Here is a 26,795-nt window from a genome sequence, read left to right on the forward strand (position 1 = left end):
ATCTGAAGTTAATTTAATGAAATACTATTATGTATCTTTTGGCTCATACTTCTTGGTGTTGCTGCTGTTAATCTCGTCCTGCAGCTCATCTCTCTCGTTCTGTATCTGTCTCTTGAGTCTCTCTGCAGTGGCCAGATCCTGGAGGAAGCAGAAGACACTCTGAAGTCTGTCACCACAGAGACTGTTAGGACAGTCACAGAGTCTTGATCTTGCAGTATCTTGACCTTTAGACATCCTGGAGTCACTGAAGGACTCCACGGTGCTCAACAATATCTAAACTAAGAATGTGTGAATCATACATTTCAATACAATTATTCATGCTTACGTTTACACACTTTCATATGCAATCATTTTCTATGACAGACACTGTCTTAATAAATCAAACAAGTTAAAACGATGGTGTTTCAGTGATATCCCTTGTACTGAAGAGTGCCATGGCCTTCTATACACCAATATCAACATGTATGATGTGCCAATATTTATATTTACTTAAAGTGTCTTTTTAGAAATGTCTGTTTTCATGCAGCAGATTCGTCAGGAGAAAATAAAACCAACCCTGAATCCTGATGGCGGTTGACTAACAAAGTTCTCATAGGAGTTGATATTTGCTGATTGAAGTCAAAATGCTAACTTTTAATTTGTGAGGCTCAAAGATGAGAGAAAAGTGTTTTTCTAAAGATTTATAATACTTTTATCTCCAAGCTGTGGCTCAAATATCTCATTCCTTTCTGCTGCGCAAGATTCAAATGATGTAGAATGCTGGATGGCATTTCAGTTTCATAAATTACTGCGGTTATACAGGTGATTTATTAGATTTTAGTTTTATTTTTAACATTAGTTGTGTCTATAACCAAAACCAGGCACATCTCCATGTCCAGTCAGGTGTTTTCTATGATGTGTAGCTTTCCATTACTTTCATACCTCCTGAAAGTGCAGGGCGTCTGCCTCCATGGCCTTGAGCTTCTTCTCGGTTTCCTTGGCCCCATTGACGGCCTCATCTCTGGACAAACGCATCTCATCCAGCTCTCTCATCTGCTCTTTCATTAAAGCCTATAGAGGAGATATGCAGACAGCAGCGCCAATCATTGTGTGATCACGATTGTCAATGTAAAAAGAAAACAAAAAAAGAACTGCCTTCTTCTGAAGGGGCCGGTACTTAAAGGACCTATTGTAATTTTCTCATCATTTGATATTTTATGTGTTTGCAAAAACAACAGGCAGCTTATATTCTGAGGTATAAGGAATTGACAAATGTGTAAGAAACATCAGAATACATTCAGAACTTGCAGTTAAGTTGTTTTCTATTGTTAGTCTGTGTATTATTAAGATGTCTTTATTTGTATTCATGTTAATTTTTCTATTTTACCTGGAGCCTTTTCAGCTGTTTGAGGGCCTCATCGCGGCCCTTGTTGGCACAATCAATCTGGGTTTCAAGATCTGCCAGATCCAACTCCAGTTTCTTCTTGGTCGAGAGGGCCTGAGAGCGCTGCCTGCGTTCATCTTCCAGCTCGACCTCCATCTCACGCACCTGTACAATAGGAAAATAACACCAATTTTAATTTTTAATTTAGTCAGACTATGATTAGGCATTTTCAAGCACGCAACTGTAAACTTAAATTTACACACACACACACACACACACACACATCTGTTTAGGATGTTCTTCTGTACCTGTTTGACAAGCTGCTTCCTCCTCTCCTCTCCTTGCTCATCTCTGGCCTGCAAGTCTCGGTCAAACTGAGCCTTCATGGCTTGCATGTTGACCTCCAAACGCAATTTGGCATCTTCTGTGGCCTGCAGCTCATCCTCCAGCTCCTCCAGCTGAACTCTCATCTCCTCCAGCTGTTGATCCATGGCACGCTTTGACCTCTCCAGCTCATGAACCTGCAGACAGGCAGGTTGCCTCATTACACATGAAGCGACTTCAAGGCGGTGAAGAGGGGAAGTACTGCCAACGATTATGAGCAATAATCTCTTCTAATTTTAACTGCTGAGAACAATGAAGTACTCTTTACTACTTTCATAAAAAAATCACAGAAATGTTTTAAGCATTGACAAGTCTAGCAATAGGAAACCTGATCTAATCAAACAGCACCAAAAGACACCGATGTTTGATCTTACACTCTTGCCGACATCATCCTTGGAGGAAACCAAGTCTTCCATCTCAGCTTTGAGCAGCTTACTGGCCCGGTCCAACTCGTCTTTCAACTCCGTCATGGTCTCCAGTTCGCGGGCCAGCGTCAGCGCTCGTGTCTCCTTCTCCCTGGCATCAGCTTCGGCCTTGTCGCGCTCCTCTGCATACTGAGTAGAAATGGTTTTCTCCTCAGCCAGCATCTAGGGAAAGGACACCAGGAAAGGCAGTTAGAGATAAAAAAAAAAATATACATATATAATTAAGCTAAATACTGCTGAATGAAGGTGACATTTTGTGGTGAAATGAACAGTGCATCCAAGACTATTTGAGAAATTAATCTCTGTATATTGCTATAGCTGCCAAATTTTATAAGTGGGATTTTTTTCCCCCCCTCTCTTTTATTACTTTGTTAACTTTGTGTCCCATTATAAGGAAAGAACAGTTGTCTATTTAACAAAGGCAGTATGAGCTGATTAATTCTCCCAACATCTCACCTATAAATTTATTCTGCATTTATAACTTGATGAAACATTTTGTGTACATGGCCTATCTTTAAAAATAACTCCTATCCGTAATTCTCTATGGTGAATGATTCCGTTTTTAGTTGTCACTGTTCTTAGATTATTTCTACTTTTTAATGCAGCCATCTTGAAAAAGTCCTCCTTTCAAAATGAGGTTACAAACCTGGTTAAATAAAATACAGTCGCATGAAGCTGTCAAAAGACAAATGAGACGTTTTCTAACTATTTGTCTGTGCACTGCGCACAGAAACACTTTTGTTATGATACCTGGTCAAATTTCCTCTGCTTCTTCTCCAGGTTGGAGACGTTCTGCCTCAGGTGGTCCTGGTCCACCATGAGGTCGTCCAGCTCCTGCTGTAAACGCGTTTTTGTCTTGTTTAGTTTGTCGTAGGCTGCGGTCTTCTCTTCCAGCTGCTGCATTACGCATTCCAAATCCCTCTGGGTTCTCTTGCGGCTGTCCTCTGCCCCCTCCAGGGACAAGGCCTCCTGATCCAGCTTCTTTTTCATGTCTGTCATCTGAAGACACAACAGAAAAGAGGACAAGAATGAAATAACTGCAAGTAGGGGGACTTTGTGTATCACTGCTATAGTGGGGAGGAAGTCACAGAGAGCACAGAAATATTCCAATAACTGTTGATGTGTGCGGTGTGAAATAAAAGATAAAGGTTTTGTCTAAATGCACAGATAGAGAGTCATAGAAGCAGCGAGGTATGTTTGTGCATGTCACAGCCTACGGGACAACCTGAACAACAACCTGACATGACAACAAAATGTTCTTGCTCCTTTTATTTATGCATCAGTTTTTAACCAATGGATTGCTGTTGATTTGAATATCATCATTGATTTTTTGTTTTAAATGTTCTTGTATTTATTTCTATCATCATTTAATTGTATCTGAGGCTTTGGCAATATTGTTTTATAAACATTCATGATATTAAAGCAAACTGAACTGAAGTGGAAAAAAAAAAAAAAAAAAAAAAAAAGAGTGTGGCACTGTGCACCAACCTGGGTCTGCAGAATGGAGATCTGCTTCTCCACATTCCTCTTGTTCTCCTCCTCTTCCTCCAGCAACTCCTGCAGGCTGTTCTTGTCGTCCTCCATCTGCCTCAGGCGGGAGGAGAGGTTCAGCTTCTGACGATTCTCCTCTTCGAGCAACTCCTGAAGGTAAGAGGATGAAAAAAAAAAAACATCAGAAAAAGATATTCTTTGAACTCAGTTTTTTCTGCTCTGCGTATTTTTTTGGCCTATACTGAAATGTGTACGATAAAACATCATGCTGCTGAATTAGCTCTTTATAGTTCCTGTTTGCAGAGTCACTATGAATTTACAGAAACAACACTGTATGACTGACATTAAGGAAATGTTTATTGTCATTACAGAGACTTACAGATATCAGAGATTTTCTCATTCTTGAAAAGAGTGAGTCACATTGCCTCTAAAGACATGTGGATCATTGTGTGTTCAGATTTGACTCAGTCATGACTGAAAAGGAATGTGATTTTCAATGGAAAATCAGGTGCCAAGGGTTTGTGGATATTAACATGTTACAAAGCTCTGTGGCAGAGACTTTGTTGCCTGTATGCATATGTCCTTCAATTTTTTTTTTTATCGTGGAGTAAATCGATACTGTAGGAAATTAGAGATCTTACACCTGGGACAAGTGCAGCACAAGTGTTATTATAGACTGACACAGTTGACATTTTCACAGCCAGCACCCACATTGTGCTGGTAGTAAATGTACTTGTGCCCATCTGTGCACCCCATCTGTGTGAAGGCCTCAGCATGGTGTGTGTACTGCTTTTTTGAGGCAGCAGAAAGAGATAGGACCATTGACCAATTAAAACCTGGTCCAAAGTCAATGGCACAATATTTTCTGCTATTTTAAGGTCGCATTATTCAGACAGGGAGCAGAGCTCTTTGAATCCCCACAAAGAGAGACGCATATTCAAGCACAAGGAGGAGTGTATTTCAATTCATCTATTTGTTTGGCTTTCAATTGATCTGCTTTTATTCTGCCTTGATCATTTTTAATTCTATTATAGGTACTATTATTTCCATGTTTACTGCCGTTATTTTTTTAATTGGATTTACTCTTATAAGAATGGGTTGTTATTGTTATTTTTGTTTTGTAATCGTCTCTCTTGTTTAAGTTTACTTTAAATCTTGTCTGACCTTGGATCAGCATTATCGTTTGGCTCTTATTGTTATGTTGCCTCTGTCAAGTTTGTAAATACTTGACCTGGCTTTTTAGAGGAAATGGCAATGACACGCTGGTTGATTTCATGTTATGCCCAAAAAACACCTATGATTTATTAAGACACTAAATCTAAATATTTTGCCCCCTGCAGCTTACTTTACAAGCAGATTAAGCACTGTTTTACTAGCAAAAGAGGAGTTGGACTTACCCTAAATGCACTTGCAACATGACCTTTAGACCATGTACAATGAATTGATTAAATAGGACTTAGGGCTGCAAAAATAAATAATTTTCATAACTGGATAAGTATCAACCCACAAAGATATTTGACTTACAAACTTAAAAAATAGAGAAAGTCATAGATATATTGGACAAGTTGGATTGGTGAATTTTTGTCATTTTAGCTTAAAAAAAGACAAGATAGAGGAAAGACAAGTGCGTTTGGCATATGTATGCATTTGTGTTTGTACCTGTGCATCCTGCAGCTGAGACTCTGTAGAAGAGAGGTCTTTGCTGGCTTTGATGTTCTTCCCCTCTGCTTCACTCAGTAGGCTGTTCACATTGTCGAGCTCCAACTAGACATCGCATAGAAATAGAAAATCAATCATGGACTTAATATCTTTGCAGAAATGTTGTCACAAACTGTTACTCAGTCCCTCCACCCAGTGGAACACCACCACTCTGTCTGTGCTGTACCTGCATCTTGGTGTTCTTGTCGGTCAGTTCCTGCCTCTGTCGTTCACTTTCTGCGTGTTTGACGTGCAGTTCTTGAACTTGGCTTTCGGCCTTCTTGCGACGGTGTTCAGAGTCTGACTTGCCTTGTGTCAGAGACTTAATCTCGATCTGCAGCTCGTTCCATTCGCTCTCCAGGGCCTGCTTGGCTTTCTCCACCGACACCTTGTTCTGCAGGAGCAGCACACATGATGCGTGTCAACTGGTGTCATTCAGATGATTTGTTAAGTGTATTTTTCTTCTGTCCAAACTCATTTGTTACCCTTTTAGCCTGTTCCAGTTGCTCGTTGAGCTCATCGAATGCCTGATTGTGTTTTTGTCTCATGTCGGCCATCTGCTGCTCATGGACCTTGGCCTCTTCTTCCAGAGTCTTCTTCAGTTGGGCGACCTCCGTCTCACGCTTGGACCTAAAGAAATAGAATGTGGAAATAAATGGATAAACAACAAGACCTAACAGGAAGAAGAGAAACATAAAATGTTTACTATCTTTGCTCAATCCCCCCCAAAAACCCCTCTGGCAGCATGACAACAGAAGTGTGCCTGTTACCTGAGCTCCTGCTGTGCTGCTGTGGAGTCCAAAGTGTCCTCCAGCTCGGTCTTGAGGGCCTCCAGCTCCTCTCCCAGGTCCCTGCGCTGTTTCTCAGCCTTGTTGCGCGCCGCTCTCTCTAGCTCCAGATCCTCCTGCAGTTCAGCTATCTCAGCTAGCTTCTCCCTGAGCTCCTTATCGACTGTAAGCTTGGCAGCAGCCTCCTCCTCGATCCTGAGGTTGAGACAAAAACAAAGGGATAAGATCACCGTACAAGAACATTCATAGAGCGCGCATCTTAAGGTTCAGCTGGGGATAAAAGGAAAACTAATCCAATAGGTCATACATCACAATCGCTTTTTTAGCCTTTTTTTCTTTTAAAAATGTATTTGTTTTTCTTAAACCTGGCCAGTGCAGCGAGAAGTTCTTCCTCCTTCTTAGCCAGTTGAGCTCGCAGTTCAGCGATCTGAGCCTGCAGCTCTGCGATCTGATCACTGAGCTCGGTGGAGTCTCCCTCAAGTTTACGACGGTTCTTCTCCAACTCCTGGCGCATTTTCTCCTCCTTTCTTAGACGATCTGTGTGTGAAATGACAGAGATGCCCAAATTTTGAAAATTACATTGTTAACATCTGTCAAGGTAAAGGAACACAAAAAAATTACATTATAAAAGGATATTATGCATGGATGCGGAAATGTAAAGAGAAAAAATATTGTGGGCAACAACTACTCGATTTGCGTTCTTGATTCAATATCATTAATGCCGTAACACATCCAAATTCAGGCTCTGTGTGCCACCCAAACAAATGAAAAGCAACAAAGTCACACTTTGATAAAATAAATAAAACAAAATAAATAAATAAATAAAATTACCGCCTCACAGTTGTACGCCTACATAAACTGGTCAAGTTGCATGTACATAAAAAATTGTTTTTGCAGAGGAGTGAAAATGACCTTCGACCATTTGGATATAAAATGTCATCACTTCAGCATTTTATAGTATTAGACATTTGTGTTAAATTTTGACATAATTACCGTGTGAATTATTGAGTTATGGCCAAAAACATGTATTGTGAAGTCACAGTGACCTTGACCTTTGGCCAGCAACATTCTTACCAGTTCATTTTTATAGTCCAAGGGGAGATTTGTGAAAATTCCCTAAAGGCCTTGAAATACTGCATTCACGAGAATGGGACAGGCACACGGATATATGGACAACCCAAAAAACATAATGCCTTCAGGCCAGAGCCATCGCCCGTGCTTGGGCATAAAAAAAATTCAGTATCCGTAAGTATTTTTTTCTACATGAAAGCTCAAAGATTGGCCCAAAACATTACAGAGAGCATAAAAGCCACAATTTGTGTGGCTTTAATTGGCACACACCTCTTCAAAAAACACACTGCAATGTGTTACTTTTCGAAATCTGAGATTTGTTTGGATGACGTGGAAGTGGGTATCTCCTCGCCTCCAGGCTCCGTAAAATAAAAAAAACACTACTAAAACTTAGATTATGAATGATAAAAAAGTCAAATTAATTCATTATTTAATTTAAGTACAACATTAAAGAAATTGAAAAAGCTATTATGAAACAACAAATACTTGCCCTCCAAATCTGTGATCATGGCTTCATGTTTGTTCTTGAGTTTCTGCAGGCTCTTGGACTTCTCTTCCTCCTCGGTCAAGTTGGTGGTGAACTCAGAGAGCCTCTCCTCCATCTGTTTCTTCTCCTGAAGTTGAAAAAAAGAACACAAAAAAACTCTGATTGCTTTATTTAAATTTCCATACTTCTCTCTTTAAATGTCACTGAAATTAATTAAATTAATCAATGCTAAAGACGTGTGTGTGTGTGTGTGTGTGAGACCTTGTTGAGCTTGCTGTTCTGGTCGTCCAGCACCATAACATCCTCCTCCAACTTCTTTAACTTGGCATCAGTGGTGACTTTCTCCATCTGGAGCTTCTGTCTGGCAGCTTCCTCCTCGTCCAGCTGCTGCTCCAGGTCCTGGATTAACAACACAGACAATTTGCATGTTAATGACATTTCCTTACATCTCTTGTTCTGTATCCCGCGGGACTTTACCAACCGTGATGTTCTGCTGCATCTTTTTTCTCTCTGTGTTCAGCTGGCCGACCCTCTCTTCCTCCTCCTCCAGGCGAGACTCCAGGTCGTGCAGGATTTCCTCCAGCTCCTGCTTCCTGGTGGCCAGACGGGCTCTCATCTCCTCCGCCTCTGCGCACAGCTCCGTCTCTGCCTGGAGCTGCTCTTGGAGAGCTAACTTCTCAGCGTTGAGCTAGGAGCGGAGAGTCAACATAAAAGCGAGACTGGAAGATTAGATATCAGAGCTGCATCATTCAGGGGTATGAGGATTAACCTGCTGTCACATAGACCGAACATAGATTAAGCACACTTTAGTGTTCTTTTTGGAGAATCCTACCTGTTGCTGCTTGGACTCATATTCTTTAATCTGCTCCTCGGCCTGCAGCTGTCTCTCCTTCGTCTTGAGCAGCTCCTCTTCTTTGGCCAGCATCTCCTCCTCCTGACGAGTCACTTGCAGCAGAGGCTTCACCTGAAGAAGAAAAATAAAAATTAATCCACATTATCAAAACAGATCCTGATGTTTGGACTTTCTTAGGGTGGATGAAATGTAGTTTTTTTTTTTGGCCAAGCTTGGGAGTAAAGCCAGAATTATTTTGTTTAACACCAAGCAATAAAATAGACTGCAATTTTGTTATGAAACATAATGATGTGTTTGACCACTGCAACTGTATTTTTGTGTCTTGTAAACCCAATGAGGGTTGGGCACCTTGTGTGCATGACACAAAAAATAAAGAAAGTGAGTAGATAGATCAATCTGCCAGAAGGCTCTATTAAACTTGAAACTTGATGAGACTTGAATGAGTGTCTTAATCGTTTCCTTATTTATGTCCTTTTGGTTATTAAGAACCCTTCTTTTGTTTTTGCCAAATCCTGAAGATTGGTAGATGTGTGTGCATGCACCACCATTGAGGTGCTGCCCAATTAATCTGGAGTGTGATGAACAACACAGACATCGCTGCTCAGCTTTGTCTCAGATTTATATATGGCAATTCTAATTTCCCACGTTAATAGACTTAATTAGAGAAAATTCAGAACAGACTGTCAGCTTATTTTTGTTAAAATATCAAAATAAGCAAAACCTTGAAACCGTTCATCTGCACACATTCTCCACACCGCATTGACACAGAGGTTGAAAACCAGCAAAGTGTTTACTGCTGCCCCTGTTTGTGTTTTCTGAACCTTCAGTGTCATAATAATAAAACATCATTGACCTCTTACCTTAGTGAAAAGCCTCCACCACTGCCAGTTCCTCAGTTTGAGGTAGGCGGCACAGTTCCTCTGAAGCACTTTCATGGCAGTCAGCTGCTGCTGTCTCTTGGCAAATGCCCTGAAGGACAAACCAAAACAACGTAAAGAACATCAGTGCCATTTTGTCTCGAACATTTATCTATTTGCAATAAAGACAAAAACTGAAGTACGCAGTTCATTTGCTTGATAAAATATTTTCAGAGTTAATCTCGCGTACTTGCGGGCCAGATATCCTCTGCACCAGGCCTGGAAGCTGATGATCACATCAGTGACCTTCATGTCTCTCTCCTCCTCCAGGTGGGCCAGGACTCCAGCTCTGAAGAACACTTTACTCTGACCGATGCGGTACAGATTTGGGTCCAGCTCCAGAGCTTTGATCTGACATGAGGAAGACATGAAGAGACTCAATAATCATACGTCCTACAGCTAGAAATGCAGAAACATTAGCCATATTGTAATCGTCTTGATTAAATGCTTCTTTCCAAAAACTGATTTTCTGTTCTTACCATGAGCTCGCAGGCTTGCTTGCCGTCCATGAACCCCTTTGGAATCGCATTTGGAGTGAGGATTTCATACCTGAGAGACAGACCAGCAGAAGTAATTCAATGAAGTAGCTTGACTCTCCTCTTAGTGTTTAATTAAGGACGGCAGTTGGTTTTAAAATGAATTTGGTCCTTTTTTTCTACTTTACAATTTGTAATTATTGTTTATAGCTGTGGATGTAACTTATGTCTGTAAAATTAGTTTTTATTTTGGTCATATCCATTTTTCTTTTTCATGTTTGTCCTGCTAAATCACTGAGAACTTGGAAGTTTAGACCTGGATAGGAATTTTTATTGGGTGGGTAAGATACTCATCTTATGTTTTTGTGAATGTGTCTGGTTGTGTGCGAGAGCGTATGCATACACTATCATCCGTGACACCCCTTCCTATTTTGTATTAATTATCCTTTTTTGATGTTTTGTACCTCTGTATTACTCTAAGCATTACAATCAATACTTTGTCCTGAAGTAAAGTTCATTTTATTAATGTTCCTTTTGTTATTGATAAACAAAACAGATATAGATAAGAAAACAGAAAGAAAACTGTAGGAAAAAATGCAAATGTGCCCGTATGGGATGCTGAAACTGAAATGTAAATTCCCCTCAAAAATTAATTCATTCTTTTAAAACAGGAAATGATAGAAGTGAACAAGTGTGCTTTTGTTTGTTACCTTTGTCTGAACTCCTGGAAGACGATGCGGTTGGGGAAGCCCTGTCTACAGATGCGAATCCCCTCCAGGACTCCATTACACCTCAGCTGATCCAAGACCAGGTGAGGCTCCAGTTTACCAGACTGGAGATGAAACAAATACATAAAGCATTATTGTGCATTGTGTTTCTTTAACTATAACCTATTGTCTAATTATTTGTAATGGTGTTGGGTATTACCCTTCCTTAAAATCTAGCCTTTGTGCATTAATGATTTTTTTTCTAACCTGATCAAGTGTCTAAAGATAGTTTGTGTGCTACATAATGCTAATATGTCATACTGGGCTATATCGATAAAAATGTTTTGTGTAATGCATCATGTGCCAGTACTTTAATGAGCAATGGTTCCTCTATCGTTCTATCTTCTATAGATCTCCACATGTCAAATGAAGCAAAACATGGGTTTAATAATCCCTTGTTCTTTTCTTTATTTTTTTAAGTTAAAGTTGTGTCTTGTAGAGGCACATCAGTAGCCATTACATTTAATATTTCTTTCACTTGTACCACGAGCATTGTTCTTAGTTCTGTACCTTCTTCTCGTGGTTGGGGATGATGCAGCGGACGAAGTTAGGGTTGGTGTTCCTGAGCGTGGCCATGAGGTTACCCAGCTGCTCCTTGTACAGCTGGCCCACCGTACGGAACATGCCCTTACGGGCTTTAAATGCACCGTGCATGGAGTCTGACATTCCCGCCACCTTATCCAGGCCGACGATACGGTCCACTGCAAGGATACGGGAGGGTGGAAAAACAATTCTGTCACTGTGTTTCACGACGCTGAAATTCAATCTATCATAATTTCTCATGATGAAACACGTTTGTAAGTCACATCTTTTAGATGTAGGTAACAAATAACTATCAGATCTTCAACATAACACCAGAGGGAGCTAATAGTTCAAAACTACACGTGCCATTGTGTGATTCCTCCACTATTGGTTGAATTCAGTATTTATATTTTGCTAGCAGTTGATTACAGCTTATTTTGAGGTGACAAATCAACACAAAGTGTTGTCCAATGCGCACTTGATAGACTGGTGTATAGAAAAATGACATTATGCTAAAAATAAAGCAGTAAGCATTTTGAGATTTGGGGTAAATTCAGCGGCACCACTTACTGTCTCTCCACAGGTCTGCAGTAAACTTGTTTGTCGATTCGCTGAACAAAGTGGCCACGCACTCGTTCAGAGGATCCATGTTCTTCATCAGCCACTCGTCTGCTTTGTAGTCCACCTGCAGCAGAGGAGAGCTGCACTCATAACCAGAAACTGCAACACTGAGGTCACCACCAAACCTTTGTTACTTCAAGGTAATGAAGCAGGGCACCCTGCTGTATTCTGAAGAAAAGTGCAAGTATTTATGACAGTGATTTCAGTTACAAATTTACTGTATACTCCTTGTATATGGTAAAGAAGTTCCTCTTTGAGAATTGAGCCAGTAGACTATGGTATAACTTTGCAGGAATCTTTATATATGCTGGTTGCAATTATTTATTAAGATGGTCTAAGCAAGAGTTCATGATCATTTAACAAAAAATAATTCTCATAAATAAAACTACCCAATAGTAAAGTAGTTAAAATTAGTCCCTGCTTCAACATCTACAACATCAACACATTACTTGGTCGTTACGCATCAATAAATGATAACTATCCACTTCATTAAAGAGATCATTCTGTGTGAGTGCTGCTGCTTTAGATATTTTAACTACGCTCTGCTGTTAATATCTGTGTATTATATTAAAGGTATACTATGCATTTTGGAACCTTGCTATTTTAGTGGGGTTTTTTTTAGAGCTGTTTCCTTGATTTTTGTAGCTTTCTGTTGAATGCATGCTGATGACATTCTGGCATCTGGTCGCTACCACTTTATAAAGTCCCAACTTTGCCTGCGTGCTGTGCCCAGGAACGTCCTGAACACAGCATAATGAGAAAAAAGAGAAAATAAAACAGGCAGAGGGCAGAGTCTCTGCAGATAAATACACTGCTTCACACTTCTAGTGAGTCATAAGTGATGACTTAGAGGGCTTACTTTTTTATGAGTCTATACCTTGTTTTTTTTCACCTTTAAAAAAGTCAAACTCAACAACATAAACAAAGTAATCATCAATGACCTTTCCGGCATAGTGAATAACGCAGAAATCGGCATCGTCCTTGAGTTTCTTGGGCTTCTGGAATTTGGGGTTCATTCCCTGCTCCTGAACCACCTTCTCCACAAAGGTCTTGTCAGTGGCTTTGGGGAACCAGCACTCTTCATCCAGCAGAGACAGGATGCCTGGAGGACCAGCCTGTGATGAACAGTGGAAAAAACAAACACAACAAACAGCGTCAGTCTGCAGTTTAAAAGAAGGAACTCATTTGTTAGTCTACGTGCAGGAAACATGCTTCAGCTTGTGTTACACAACTGTTTTCTGCAGAGAAGACAGTCACTGAATTCTGTAGAAGAGAGCTTGTTATTTGGCTTAAGAATCTTCAGAAGAAATAAAAACTAGGAGACGCCTTACAGGTTTTTCAATGAGGTCGATGCAGGGCTGCAGGTCGAGGCCGAAGTCGATGAAACTCCACTCGATGCCCTCCCTCTGGTACTCCTCCTGCTCCAGGATGAACATGGTGTGGTTGAAGAGCTGCTGCAGCTTCTCGTTGGTGTAGTTGATACACAGCTGCTCAAATGAGTTCAACTGGAGGAGAGAATGACAGAAACCATTATTCGATTAACAGAAAAACTTTAAATCTGCAAGTGTTTAGAAACCCTCCACAGCTGGAGAGTGGTCTGGCTCACAGGATGTCGACTGTGGTTATAAGCCCCATTGCAAGTACACAATTCTCCCTTTCTGCTTCCTTTACCTTTATTACCATATAAAATCCACATAGTTACATGAAACCAGTCTCCCATAGCCAGACCTATTTCCACACTTTGAGTGCTGTGTGTGAAACAATAACAACTTCTGATATAGCAACCTTCATGCTAAAATTTTGTTTTACATGGAATTTTCTTTTGCAGGCATGTTAGTGCAAATGCCTCCCTACATGCCAGTGTTCCACCAAAACAAGCCCCCCCACAAACTATTTTGCAAAAAAAACATTGCTGCTTCCTGAGCTAATCACTGCGCAAGGCAACTGTGATTGAACCCTTAGTGTGGAATTATGATGGGTTCAGCCAAACCTTTCATAAGTGATGGAGATGTGTGAGACATGCCCAGAGTCGTTAACAGTGTTTCTGTACTCAAAGATCCTACTGACACAGTGCACCCCTGCTGTTCTTTTACTTATTTAGCCTAATTGGACATCCTCTTTTGTCTGTCATTCAACTTTTCAGAAAAGGTTCAATTTTCAGCTTTTTTTCCCCACATCTCTTCACCTTAGAATTGTAAGGATCTGACATTTTTGTCAAAATTGAGATATTCATATATTCTTACTCTGTGACGTATTACCATTGTAAGAGAAGTTTTTTGCATTTTTTTTTTTTTTACTTTTGATTTTGACAACAAAAACCTTCATATTATTTATGCTATTAAGAATGTTGAAGCTCCATATCTCAAAACCGCTCAGAATGCAGATAGGGTGGTGATCTGTCAAACATTTTAAGAAAGTTGTTTGACCAAGAAGCAGTGAAGAAAATATGCCATGAACTGCAAGACTTTAACAAGACAGAGGGAAGGGTCAAACAGTATCCTTTTTTATTTTGGCAATGAATAGGATAAAAGGTATCAGACTCTGTGCAGGTTTTCTGAGCATAATGGCTTTTTTTGTTTCGTTTTTGTGTTTTTAAGATGACGGATTTATCAAAATGCATACGAAAAAACCCAGCGTGCAAAGGTACAATCATTATTAAATCAATATTTTGTGTTGAATGATGGATTTCCTCACTAAGCAGATGTGTGATAAGCAGAATAATGCACAGCGAGCAGGTCAAACACAAGGTGATGCAGGACCCTGACGAAATGACCCACTCACACTGTTCATTATCCCTTGAAAAGCATGCAGCATTAAACAGACTCCTGTACTGCTGACAAAGACACTACATGGCTGAGCCAACAGAGCTCCATCAGTGTGCTCCGTCTGATCACAGAGCGAGAGTTACGACGCAATCAATCGATCTGACAAGCCTTAAATACCTCACCTCAAAGATCTCAAATCCAGCGATATCAAGGATGCCGATGAAGGAGGCTCCCTGTCTCTTGGTCTTGTCCAGGGCCTTATTGATCCTCATGACCAGCCAGCGGAACATCCTCTCGTAAGAGGCTTTGGCCAGAGCCTCCACGGCAAACTCAGCTTGCTCCTGGGTCTGTGCCTTCTGGACATAGTCCCTGCCGACCTGCAGGAAGAAATACACCACTGTGATTCTGTGATGCTCATATTATAATTACGCAAACTAGCTATTTGAAAAGATCTTATTCACCAGCTTAAGAGAAATGAAAAATAATATCTACTGGGTCATCAACAGACATAGAATGTGGTCCACACTTGATATTATTGAATGTCAATGAAAAGATCATGTATGGATTGCAGACCTTGATTTTGGGGGACAGGATGGCGCGTGTGAAATCGGTCACATTGATGCCCAGCAGGTGACACACTTTCTGGGCAGCTGGGGGTGAAACATGAGGGTCACATTGGAGGATGTTGGGTGAATTTGAGCAAATGGAGTGAGACAGACAGCATGCACAGAGGAAACGATGATGCCATGTCTGTGTTAATGTTTGTACCAGTGTCGTCAGGCATGGAGGCCTGGTCAGAGTGACGCTCCTTCTTGAAGCTCATGTTCCCCAACTGCAGCACGGCCGACACCACCTTAAACAGACCTGACAGACAGACAGACAGAAGAGGTTTACTGTGTGCCACAGAGAAGAGAATAACACGATGAAAAATATGTGCCACCATACAGTTTTTTTGTTTTTAAATATATTATATAGAGCGAGTATTCAAAGAGTAGGGAGAGATGATCAAACTCTTTAAAAGTTGACAATTTAAGCAAAATTTTAAACCTTTCATGCCGTTTTACTGTACATTCAGGAATGTCTCAAGCTGTTCAAAATAAGCAACATTTAATTAGAATTCAACACATAAGCATGTATAAATAAGATGAAACAACTAGTTGTTTAATCAATCATCAAAAGAAAATGGACCTGCAGCTTTTTTGACCAGCAGAAATGCAAATGTTCCCTGGTTTCAGTGCAAAAGAGACATGAGTATTTAAATTTTAACAGCCATTGAATATTTATATGTACATGTATCTGAATTAACTTGTTTTGAATTTACGCCTTTGAAATTGATACATGAAAATTCTTGATTTGCAATTTTTAAAGTCTGAAATTTTCCCCAAAGTTCACAAATTCAGATCCAAAAATTCATAATATTCAGAGATTCAGAATAATAATAATCAAATGGTAACATCCCAGTTACCCAAGAAAAGGATAGGCAATCGAGCCTGAATGTTTTGGCCAGTCGAATTTGACTGATGTTCTTTATAAATTATTTCAACTTGATTTTTTATATCTGAATTCAACCAATCATATCTGAGCAACATGAAAATATCTATTGAAATTCTAATACAAATGTACCACATATAACATATAAAGATGTGAATTCAAAATATTCCAATGCTATGAATTTAGAGGCTTTTAAATCTTAATGTTAAGCATTCAGTGGCTGTTAAAAGCCAAATACCTAGGTCTCTTATTTCATCCATATTTCAACTTCTCAAATATGAGGACAATATTTTTCCTTTACCGCTAACAAATGTGCTGAATGCATTTTCTCCTTGTAAACATTTGCAAAGCAAGTATTTTAAATGCTGCACTATTGTCACAATGTTTACTAGCTTGCAGTCTTCTCCATTGGCTTTGCTGGCACTTTGCTGCATTTACTGGAGCATTAAGGCCATCTTTCCATCAGCAGATTATGTGGAACATTTGGCAGATATGTATCATGTCATGCATGTGTGCAAGTGCGTCTTTGTGTATGAGACAAACAAAACAGGGACCCACTCTTGGAAAACTGCTCTATAGTGTTACCAGAGGTCTAAACCTCTACCGGGAACCCTTAATTGATAATGAAAAGAAATCTTTAGTCACAGCCCTATATACAAAAACCAAGATGATAGTTACCAATTCTCTCCTCTTCTGGGATGCTCATGATCTTAAAGGCCTCTATGGTCTCAGTGAACATGTCCGTGTCCTGCTGCCCAGGAATGGTCACGTTTCCATTGGACAGGAAACGGTACTTGCTGTAATCCTCCAGACACAACTCAGCTAGATGGTGAGAAAGAAAAAAGAATTATTTATTGAGAGTTGATCATTTTAACAGACTTGTTAAGCTGGAGATATATTTTCATGGGTCTGCTAAACTCTTTGGCTTCAGTACATTCCACGTCAGCACTATTGTGCTGAACAGACTAACAACTGAACTGAACTGAGAAATGGGAAGCTCAGTTTTCAATATCGATGGACTTCCTGTGCATATCCAATAAGCTGCTTAATAAACGTCTTGACTCTTAAACTGCAAGTCACGTTCAGCTCTCAGTGAACCACATTTGCTGCTTTCTGCAACTTTCGTTCACGCAGCCCAGTTTGATGCATCAGGTTGTAATAAAATGTCTCACAGCGCAGCTTGTCCCCTGCTCCTGTCAGCAAGTAGTAGAAGATGTGGAAGCTCCGCTCTTCTTTAGCTTGTCGGATGGCCCGAGATTTCTCCAGCAGATCTGGTGAGATTTCGGTCAAGGAAAAACAAAGCGCAAACCCTGCAGCATTTGATGATGCAAAGCTGGATTAACACACAAACACTCACGGGCCCCAAAATGCACAGGTTGTTTTTGATACTTTGTTGTAAGGTGATTCATTTATAAATTTGTTTGGTAACATGCATGAAAAGAAAATGAAACACTGAAAAGTTAGAGACCTAAAGTTGGTCTTGCACATGCATTTTTACCTAACCTTGTGGCCCTGTGTCAAAGACATACTTTTGACACTTGTTTCCATTTACATTACATACAGGATACTATTCTTAAACATATTTGTTGAGTCAAATTAACACACACTAATTACAGCATGGAAATTCTGACAAGTGTCTGTCAACCTTGGCAAACTGGGGTTGGAAGAAGAGTTTTTCCCTGGGGCAGCCTGCTGTATAGCAACGTAATCCAGAACTTGGCAGAACTAATGAGTTAGTAAATAGTATGTTTTTTAAAAGGATGCAAGTTTCAATGTTGGCTCCAACAATGTATCCATTGACATCAAAGTTGATCCTGATGAATTTTCCCTGCAAGAGAAGACAAAATAATTTTTAGATACAGCACCAAAACTTGTAATCATGTTTTTAAGGCTGTGAAAACCAGTTTGGGAAACTTAAAAAATATTTCTGTATTTATGTTTTTTTTTGTGCTCTTCTCACATCTATTCATTTGTGGCAGCCAGCCACAATTAAAACATCTGAAACCACATATTGATTTAATATTATTGGAGTGCCGTTAGAATATACTTTGTTATTAGTTGCACCACACTCTTAGAGTGCAGAGAGTACTCTAGACATGGATGGAGCAGCAGAATGCCAGATGCAGTGAAAGTGAAACTTAATCATTGATTGAGCTGGGTCTGCAAGTTTGCTTTCACTAGCATCTGCAGCAGCAGACTCATTCATTGATCTAATGGGATTAACAATTATCTATCCCCCCAAAAAGTATAATTTAGAAAAAAAAATTGAAAACACTGCTTTACACTTTGGTTTAAAATGGGTAGTGCGGGGTATGACACTCAAAACCAATTTTTTTTTCAGCCTTTATTTTGATTGGTGCTTATCAGACATGCATTTTCTTTTTTTGGAAAAAAGATTTCAAGTCATTCTTACAAATCTGGAGGAGTTGTCATTCTTGACGGTCTTAGCATTGCCAAAGGCCTCCAGGATGGGGTTCGCCTGCAGCAGTTGCTTTTCCAGTTCCCCCTGATGGAGAGGACACAGTGTCAGAAACTAAACACCCCAATAACGCCAACATAGCTCTAAGCTGCACGTCAGTCAAGCAAGCTCAACTTTAAATGATGCATTTTCCTGCAGTGCTGCAGATCTTTCATTGGCGTATACAAACATAAGATCTGTGCAATGATTTGTTCATCTTATTTAAAAAACAATTCAGGCTGCAAAAACACTACCTTGGGACGTTATCATTGCTCAATCAACCACGCAGACACACAGACACAGACACACAGACACAGACACACACACAATCCAGCATATTCCAACACACATACCTGCAAGCCCACTCATGCACAAAATCCCTGTAAGACCATCCCTGTCCATGCAGGAACAAACAAGAGCACACAAGGAAGCTCACAGTCCTGTTAGCCAAGATGCCCCAAAGGAAATGCAGGAGTGCACTGTAACACCCCAAACAAGCTTTATACTACTACACAACAATAAAAATCAAGACTGACCAGATTTGAGAAAAAAATAGCCGCTGGGTGGAGTGGGATACTGTCACCTAATATGGCCATAAAACTACAGGCGCACAGGTGTCCCATTTTTATAAAGAGTAGAAGAACAAGACATGTTAGTTAGGGATCTTTAGAGGTGATAGTAGGACAGACGTTGTTGCCTTGGACAGAGCCAGGCTAGCTGTTTTTCAGTATTTATGCTAAGCTAAACTAACCATCCTCAGCTTCATATTTGATGATGACAAACACGAGAGCAATATTGATCTAAATTTCTAACTCTGGGCAAGGAAATGATTTAGCATATTCCTCAAAATATCAAACAATTCCACAGGCCACAGACTATATTTAAGTCATATTTTAATGCATTTCATTAAAAACCCCAGACAAAGACAATCAAACATTTGTTAGTAAATTAGTGCGTGAACAGTCAGACACCATGCGTTTGGATTCAAAGAGATGAACTCACATGTGACAAAACTGCACTGCCCTGGAGAGGAGGTGAAAAAGGAGAGAGTTTAACACATTTGATACCATATTCAGCACAATGATTGCATAACTGTAGTGTCACCTGGTGAATCATGAAGAAGGATTTAATTAGACAGTGCATGTAAAAACATCTGCACACTGCTTCACTATAAGTGGGTTTAACAGAGGTGAGGCTGGCACGTCGAGGCCTGAAAGAGGAATGTGCAGTACTCGCCACACAGCTTGTTCAGGTAGACAACATTGCAGACATGGATGAAATCAGGGAAAGAACAGGGAGGCAGGAATGATCAGGGAACATCAGGAGTGGAAAAATATAATAGAGGTTTTAAACGTGGTCTTTCCAACTCTTCTGACGTTACCATCAGGAGAGAAACAGAAAGAAAAGGGGAAATGAAAAAGAAAAATAATACATTTTTACTGACCTGATCTTTCTTGGACTTGAAAGATGAAGCAACGTGTGCAAGATACTGAATGACTTTCTTGGTATTTTCCGTTTTCCCTGCTCCTGATTCCCCACTGCGGGAAAGACACAATACATGGAAAGATTTAGGCACATGATATGTGTCAATCAGAGGGGTCAGTATACTGAACATTATGATCCTCACTTTATGCATTAAAAGGAACAAATTACACAACAATTAGGACAAGGTTTAGGATAAATAGAGTTTGACCTCTTTCATCACAGCCTACAGAAGTATAAAACAAAAAAAATGTTGCCACGGTCAGAAACAAACTTTGAACAGAAATGTTTGACCAGATATGGATGAGAATAGTTTTCAGAAAACACTAATAACTTTAACATTGACAAATTCTGCCAAATTTAATCTGCTGATGAGGACACTGTGATATGATCAAATGCTCCAAGACTGAAACTAATTAAAGATTAGTGTTAAGAAAAATGTAGCTCAATGTCACAATTAAATTAAAACCTTGAGGGAAAGACAACATTCAAGCTGGATCCTCCAACCAGCAAACACTGTATCTGTGCAAAACGGAGGGATCATTGAAGAAAAAACGGCACACGGTTCTAAAATGATTGGAAGGATACCAAAAGAGCACAGTAACCTACGTGCAAAGGATGGACTGGTCCTCACGATCTGAAGGAAAGAAAAAGAAAGCCAATGAAAACAAAGTCAGACTCAACATAATACAAAAACAAAGGCAGTTGCCTGAAGCTCAGTAACAATATGACATGTGATTGTTCAAAGAGACAGATCACTTCCAAAATAATCAAAACAAACATATTCTTCCTCTTTCATGTAATGCTCTTTATCAATCTAGATTATTTTTGGTGTGAGTTGCCGAGATATCGGTTGTGGAGAGGTGTGCCTCCTCTTCGGTATAATGGAACAAGATGGCAATCGGCTTGTGGTGCTCAAAGCATCAAAAAATACATTTAAAAACTCAATAACAATGTCTCTTTCCAGAAATCATGACCCAGTTACTCAAGACAATCTACAGACCTTGTGAGCAGTTTCATGTCGCAACTATTTCCTTTCTACTAAAGTACACCCTTCAACCGTATCATTGCACAGGAGGTAGCATGCATCTACTCATAAAAGAGAGGCTCTTGCTAGTGACAGCACAAGATGGAAAAAAGGATGGTGTCCTCCTGAGCTGAGCTGTAACATTAGCTAGCTTAGTGGTGCTAGGTGAGCTAGCATTAGATGCACGCTCCTCCCCTCTGCACCATGTTATGGTTTGCATGTGTAGTTTGGAAGAAAGAAAATCGCTCTGACATTAAACTGCTCATAAACAAGGTCTCTGGATTATCTTGACATTGTTGTTGAGTTTTTCAAAAGCATTTTTTGGTGCTTTGAACAACAAAGGCTGAGTGCCATTTAGTGTCATTATATTGGAGAGAAGGCAGACATCCTTACGGCTGATATCTCCGACACTCAGCAACTCACACCGAAACTATCTAGACTGATAAATAGCTCTACAGGTAAAATATGTACATTTGATTTTGGAGTGAACTGTCCCTTTAATTCAGCAATATCTGAATCCTGCTGCCTAAAGATTTGTTTCTTTGTTTGTCGTTGTGTATTGAGTTACTCTGGCTTCTGGAACAGAGGTCAAACAGCCTGAAGTCATATGTGCATGTACACATTAGCACATACACACGCCAATATATGTGTGGTAAGCATTGTGTAGCAAACACAAGGTCTACATTGACATATAACTGTTACCCTGCATCATGCTCCTGTAGGCCGTGTCTGTGATGGCGTAGATGTGAGGGGGCATCTCGTGTCTCTTCTTGCCCTTGTACATGTTGATGATTTCCTCAGAGTAGATGGGCAGGTGCTTGTAGGGGTTGACCACCACACAGAAGAGACCAGAGTACGTCTGGGTAAGAGAGGAGTACGTTATTGTCGGAGAGGGTTGTTGATGTGACCAGTCGCATGGGAGCACACAATAAATCTGTCACGATGTGTAACATGAGGTTATATTTCAACACATGCATCCGCCCAGACTCACATAGATGAGTCCAGAGTAGTATCTCTCCTTGAGGTTGTGCAGCACGGAGGCCTCGTTCAGACAGGTGAGCTCCGCCATGTCCTCCACCTTGCTGAACTTGGGTGGGTTCATCTTCTGAATGTCATCCTTGTTTACTTTCACCTGAGATTTACAGAGACAAGACGCTTGTCATCGGAGCGTCCTGAATAAGACTTTAGATTGCAAAAAAAAAGCATTTGCTGATTTTAATTTCATCATCAATGATCAAATAAAAATGCTGGTTGCCTGTTAAGAACCATGTCAAACAACTTAAAACATATTCAGATTCAAAAGAAATCTGCATTTTCACCTTCTTGCCAGAGTCCGTCAGCTCCACAAGATAATCATCTCCCTGCTCCTCCTTGATAGAGCCGGACTCGAAGCCCAGCTTCTCGGAGGGGACCCACACCAGCTTCTTGGTGGCCCAGTCGGCCTGGACCAGAGGGTTGTTCGCACCACTGCGGTCCCCATACAGGTACTTGTCTGCATCCGTCATGGTAGCTTTGGTACAGAGCAAGCAAACATTTTAAATAAACATGAAGCCATTTTGAGTCATCAAACCTTTGACAGAGTGCTAGCATAAAAAATTCAAATAATTAATATGTAACTGTGGACATTAACGGTTCAGCACAGATAGTTTTACTGTGTACTAACTATTTGTGTAAAGATGGGTAAACATTTCAACTTATGTAAAAAAAACATGGAAATGACAGCGCTCCCATCACAATCAATCAACTCTAACCACGAAAATAATAAAACTGTAGATTAAGAAACAGAAAAGGCCATGACCAAATTGGATTCAAGTTGCTGTTTACCAGTTGGGACCAGAAAGAAGATATTCACAAGTTATTAATATTCTGTAATATTTTGCAGTAATTGGTTCCCGGTGTTCTTGTAGGCGTGGCCAACAAGCCTCGACAAAAAATGCCTCAAGTCTTGAATCATGAGCTCCACGCTGTAAACCCCTCTGAATTAATTGCAGAGATTTTGCACCATTTGTGGGTTTCGTACCATCAAACTTTGTAGGAACGTGTGATATTACAGAATTGTGCAAAACTCTTATTCTTGGGCAAAAATCAGGATTTAGGGACACCAACTGCCAGTCATCATTACTGTCAATTAGTATGTGTATTTTGATATAGATCCAACATGTAAACATGAGTGTGTTCTGGAGACCAGAGGAGTTAAGATGCTCATAATCGCAAGAGATCAAGTCCGGCTTTGTTGCACTTTAACCCTTCTCTCGCCTCTTATTTCTTAACAAGGCCTCTGTCAGCTTTGGTGGAGTTCTCTGAAGTGCTGCTGTTGCACTGGGCCGCATTATATTAAGAAGATTTTGTACACCCTTTGATTACATACAGAAAGAAAACAGAAAAGTATAACCACTTTTCAGTGTAACATGCAACAGTGTATACTGCAATGAGCAACTGTGCGTGTGCTCAAACGACAACATCTATTAATCGCTGCTTCTCATGCGACTCACACTCACTGTCACACACCGTGTGTGATATCAGGTCTCAGTTGTGTTTGTATATTGACTTTTAGCTCTGACATGCAACTCAAACTTTTCACGAGTATTTAACCGAGGTGTGTGAGCCGACAACAACAGCTTCAGGGGGTTACAGGGGATAAATCATAGATTGAAGCACATTTACCCCAACCGTTGTTTTTTCTTCTTTTTCCAGTGTTTTTTTATGATGAGGAGCATGCAACCCCCCCCCAAAAAAAAAACTCACTGTAGAAATCAGAAATCCAAATATCATTTTCTGTTCATTGGAAAAATCCTACAAAGTCAAACATGTTCAGTTCCAGTGCTTGCCAGTGTTTTCATGACCCTATGCTCAACACAGTCAGCAATTCATTCCTCTTCACCTGAGCTCTACAGTACGACTCTCACTCTCCACATCTCTACCTGTCTGTCCTTTATTCTCTGTCTGACCCACATTTCTTGCTCACCAGCTCATTACAAAGAATTCCACAAATTCCTGACTCCTTCGCCCACTCCTAATTACCCAAAACCCTCTCTTCAGATCTGCAGTTTCCGCCCCGGGTAATAAATGTGCAGCTATTACATATTCAGCTTCATGACAGCGAGGTTGGCTCTGAGTATTTAAAGCCTCTAGCGGTGTTAAGTTATGTAAAAGTCCTGGTAAAGGTCGGAAGAGGGATGCGGTGCAGTCAGAGAGGCAGGGAGGAATGTCCGGAGCAAGTCCGGGCAGAGACAGAAATGTCATTATTCCCCAACCACACCCTGGAAGACTCACCAAAGAATGAAGATACCCTCAAAAAGATAAAGTCCATCACATTTACTCTGTTTCGATAATTTGTTGAAATTGATTACGGGGATTATCCAGGGCCTACAAGTAATTATGTTTTCTTGAATATATGCACGGAAACATGCAAAAAAAAAAAAGGAATACATGATGACAAACAAAATTCATTTTAAGGCATTAATTCATCAATATAAAAGTAAATATGACAAGCATGAGCAGCTTCAAATTTTAAATTATGTCTGAGGATTTAACATGTGAAGGTACATTTTTCAAATAAACAGGAGCCTTACAGAAAGATTTTCTGTTCCTGTTGAGTGTAACACAGTGGCTTCTACTTCCCTTTAAATGTTTACCCTTTAATAAAATAATGTCTTCACATGACTCCTTACTCACTGATAAGATAAACTGAGATGAGTTGTGAGTAGATCAACCAAAGGGTAACGTTCCCCTTCGATCATTTCACTGTTGAGTGTTTAACAAAGCCATTATTTGATTTTTTTTCCTTCATTACAGTCTTATCAATGAACCCCTTAGATTAATCTTGCATCAATAAAAACATTAGCTGTATAAACTGCTTCTAATTAACTAGTAAAATCAAAATAATATGAAATTATTCTGAACAAATGAAATGTTCTGATTGCATTTAAAGACAAAGCAATTATGAGCCTCGAAGTTACAAATCGGCATTAACAGTTGTAACATCGTTTCACAGAAATATGAGGGGATTTGCGATAAATGATAAAAACATAATCCAAAATATAGCCACAGGTGGGTTTACAAATTTCTTTTTCCTGCAAATTTTAAGAAAAACACTATTGGGCCTCTAAATAATGTCCACAACTTGTTTACTTTACAACAGGAGCATGATCACTTTTCACGTCAGCCGAAGTCAGGTCGGTTTGCCTCCAAGGGTTTTATAATCTTCACATCATTTGACTCCCTCTGTCCTTAAAAGGATAGTTCAGATCTTTTGAAGTGTGGTTGTATGAGGTACTTTTACTTAGTCAGTGTAAATTTACAGAAGTTGTCAGTTGCCACTTAAAAAAGTAAGCATCATTTAAGTGTGCACTATCTTTAGAATATTTTCACTTATTTACCTTGCCGTAAAACATCCCTGTCAAACAGGGAACTGAAGTGTTAACCTGTACTCTTCAAAGCCACCAGACTCCTTTGACAAAAACTGTAATTGGACATCACAGAACACGGGCGTTGCTGGTTTACTGATGTCTGAAGGCAAGGTAAAGTGTTGAAAATATTCCAAATTTAGCATTAAAAATTAAACTTTTGTGTTTCTTATGGGGGCCTTTTTTTAAAGTTTAGGTGGTTGAAATACATTTTGTTGCTTCCCCCAGTCACAGCAGTACATTGCTTAGCTTCAGTGTTAGTACTCCTGTCTGCTTCTCCAAACTGGGTGCAGGCCAGCTGTAATCTACTGTCAGAGATTTAAACTATTCCCTCAAGCATAAGGAAAACTCCCCAAAAAACTTTGTAAAATAAAAATTAAAGGACTAGGAAGCTATTCCCCAGTAAATTACTGAATATTAAACACAAGACACGTTTTTCTCTTCACAATCAAATGTGGCACTACCTATGCAAACATCCATAAATGCATAAATGCTTATATATGACTGTTTGTACAGCAGCAGCAGTTTAGAGCGCTGCCTCTTTTCAGGTAGAGGACAGATGATGAAAGAACCGCTGATTGTTGTGTTTGTGTGTGGAGGGGGATAAAAACACTGTGTGTGCGTTTGTGTGTGTGTGTGTGTGTGCATGCGTTTATAGAGCAAGGGATAAAGGGATCAGTGCACAAGGTGTCATCTGTGTCTCTCGTAAGTTCATTATGTGCTCAGACTAGAACATCAGTGGGGGAGGAAGACGAGGAACATTTCATCATGTAGCACTAAAATTAAAACTGCAGCAGCGGTCAGAGAAAACTGATCACAAATTTTCATAAGGTCAACGCGGCTTTGAACGCATCATCAACTCTCAGCACACAGAAAACTTGTGACATTCACATGAATGTGGCTTTACTGCTGAAGCGATCCATGGGCTAACTTCCTCAGGAAGTTGCACAAACTCTGCCTCCGCACATTTTGACACTCTTTGGTTCAAAATGATGAGATGAACTTCAATCTTTACTTAAATTGAGAGTCAACACATTGTTGACTTCAGGATGAAGAATTAAGTCTTAAGGCTCTGACTGGAAGGGTTTTCCCACAAGGATTTCACGTAAAGACTATTTAACCACGTCTGGAAACAGAATCACCTTGTTAACCTTACGAGCTTTTGGATTTAGTTTTCGCTGCAGATAAACTCCTATTGTCTGCACGGACTTGTTTAATCTGCCTCTCCTGTGTTCTTATCGCGCATGTTTTCAGCAGCATCTCCAGTCTCCTGCTCTCTCCTGCTCTTGGCTTCCTGTCAATC

The 26,795-nt window shown here is 40.0% G+C and overlaps 1 protein-coding gene across 1 annotated transcript in view; it reads right to left on the reverse strand.

Moving 5' to 3' along the window:
- LOC121941859 (myosin-9-like) overlaps positions 1 to 26,795 on the reverse strand; it is a 32,666-nt gene that overhangs the window by 4,010 nt on the left and 1,861 nt on the right. The window contains exons 2-38 of the mRNA XM_042484773.1: positions 22,406 to 22,596; positions 22,078 to 22,218; positions 21,789 to 21,945; positions 20,669 to 20,696; positions 20,022 to 20,115; positions 19,580 to 19,600; positions 18,533 to 18,625; positions 17,884 to 17,947; positions 17,292 to 17,390; positions 16,798 to 16,941; positions 15,397 to 15,492; positions 15,202 to 15,278; positions 14,811 to 15,005; positions 13,195 to 13,368; positions 12,805 to 12,978; positions 11,813 to 11,927; positions 11,231 to 11,421; positions 10,664 to 10,785; positions 9,957 to 10,026; positions 9,668 to 9,828; positions 9,421 to 9,529; positions 8,540 to 8,671; positions 8,189 to 8,395; positions 7,969 to 8,106; positions 7,711 to 7,834; positions 6,515 to 6,686; positions 6,132 to 6,344; positions 5,847 to 5,991; positions 5,549 to 5,755; positions 5,323 to 5,427; positions 3,661 to 3,813; positions 2,923 to 3,171; positions 2,122 to 2,334; positions 1,672 to 1,884; positions 1,367 to 1,528; positions 922 to 1,050; positions 50 to 138 (exon numbers count right to left, since the gene is read on the reverse strand). Coding sequence (XP_042340707.1) covers positions 50 to 138; positions 922 to 1,050; positions 1,367 to 1,528; positions 1,672 to 1,884; positions 2,122 to 2,334; positions 2,923 to 3,171; positions 3,661 to 3,813; positions 5,323 to 5,427; positions 5,549 to 5,755; positions 5,847 to 5,991; positions 6,132 to 6,344; positions 6,515 to 6,686; positions 7,711 to 7,834; positions 7,969 to 8,106; positions 8,189 to 8,395; positions 8,540 to 8,671; positions 9,421 to 9,529; positions 9,668 to 9,828; positions 9,957 to 10,026; positions 10,664 to 10,785; positions 11,231 to 11,421; positions 11,813 to 11,927; positions 12,805 to 12,978; positions 13,195 to 13,368; positions 14,811 to 15,005; positions 15,202 to 15,278; positions 15,397 to 15,492; positions 16,798 to 16,941; positions 17,292 to 17,390; positions 17,884 to 17,947; positions 18,533 to 18,625; positions 19,580 to 19,600; positions 20,022 to 20,115; positions 20,669 to 20,696; positions 21,789 to 21,945; positions 22,078 to 22,218; positions 22,406 to 22,591 — 5,162 coding nt within the window. The 5' untranslated portion in view covers positions 22,592 to 22,596. The remainder of the gene's footprint in view (positions 1 to 49; positions 139 to 921; positions 1,051 to 1,366; positions 1,529 to 1,671; positions 1,885 to 2,121; positions 2,335 to 2,922; positions 3,172 to 3,660; positions 3,814 to 5,322; positions 5,428 to 5,548; positions 5,756 to 5,846; positions 5,992 to 6,131; positions 6,345 to 6,514; positions 6,687 to 7,710; positions 7,835 to 7,968; positions 8,107 to 8,188; positions 8,396 to 8,539; positions 8,672 to 9,420; positions 9,530 to 9,667; positions 9,829 to 9,956; positions 10,027 to 10,663; positions 10,786 to 11,230; positions 11,422 to 11,812; positions 11,928 to 12,804; positions 12,979 to 13,194; positions 13,369 to 14,810; positions 15,006 to 15,201; positions 15,279 to 15,396; positions 15,493 to 16,797; positions 16,942 to 17,291; positions 17,391 to 17,883; positions 17,948 to 18,532; positions 18,626 to 19,579; positions 19,601 to 20,021; positions 20,116 to 20,668; positions 20,697 to 21,788; positions 21,946 to 22,077; positions 22,219 to 22,405; positions 22,597 to 26,795) is intronic.

This window comes from Plectropomus leopardus, chromosome 4 (genome assembly GCF_008729295.1).
Source record: "Plectropomus leopardus isolate mb chromosome 4, YSFRI_Pleo_2.0, whole genome shotgun sequence".
NCBI lineage: Eukaryota > Metazoa > Chordata > Actinopteri > Perciformes > Serranidae > Plectropomus > Plectropomus leopardus.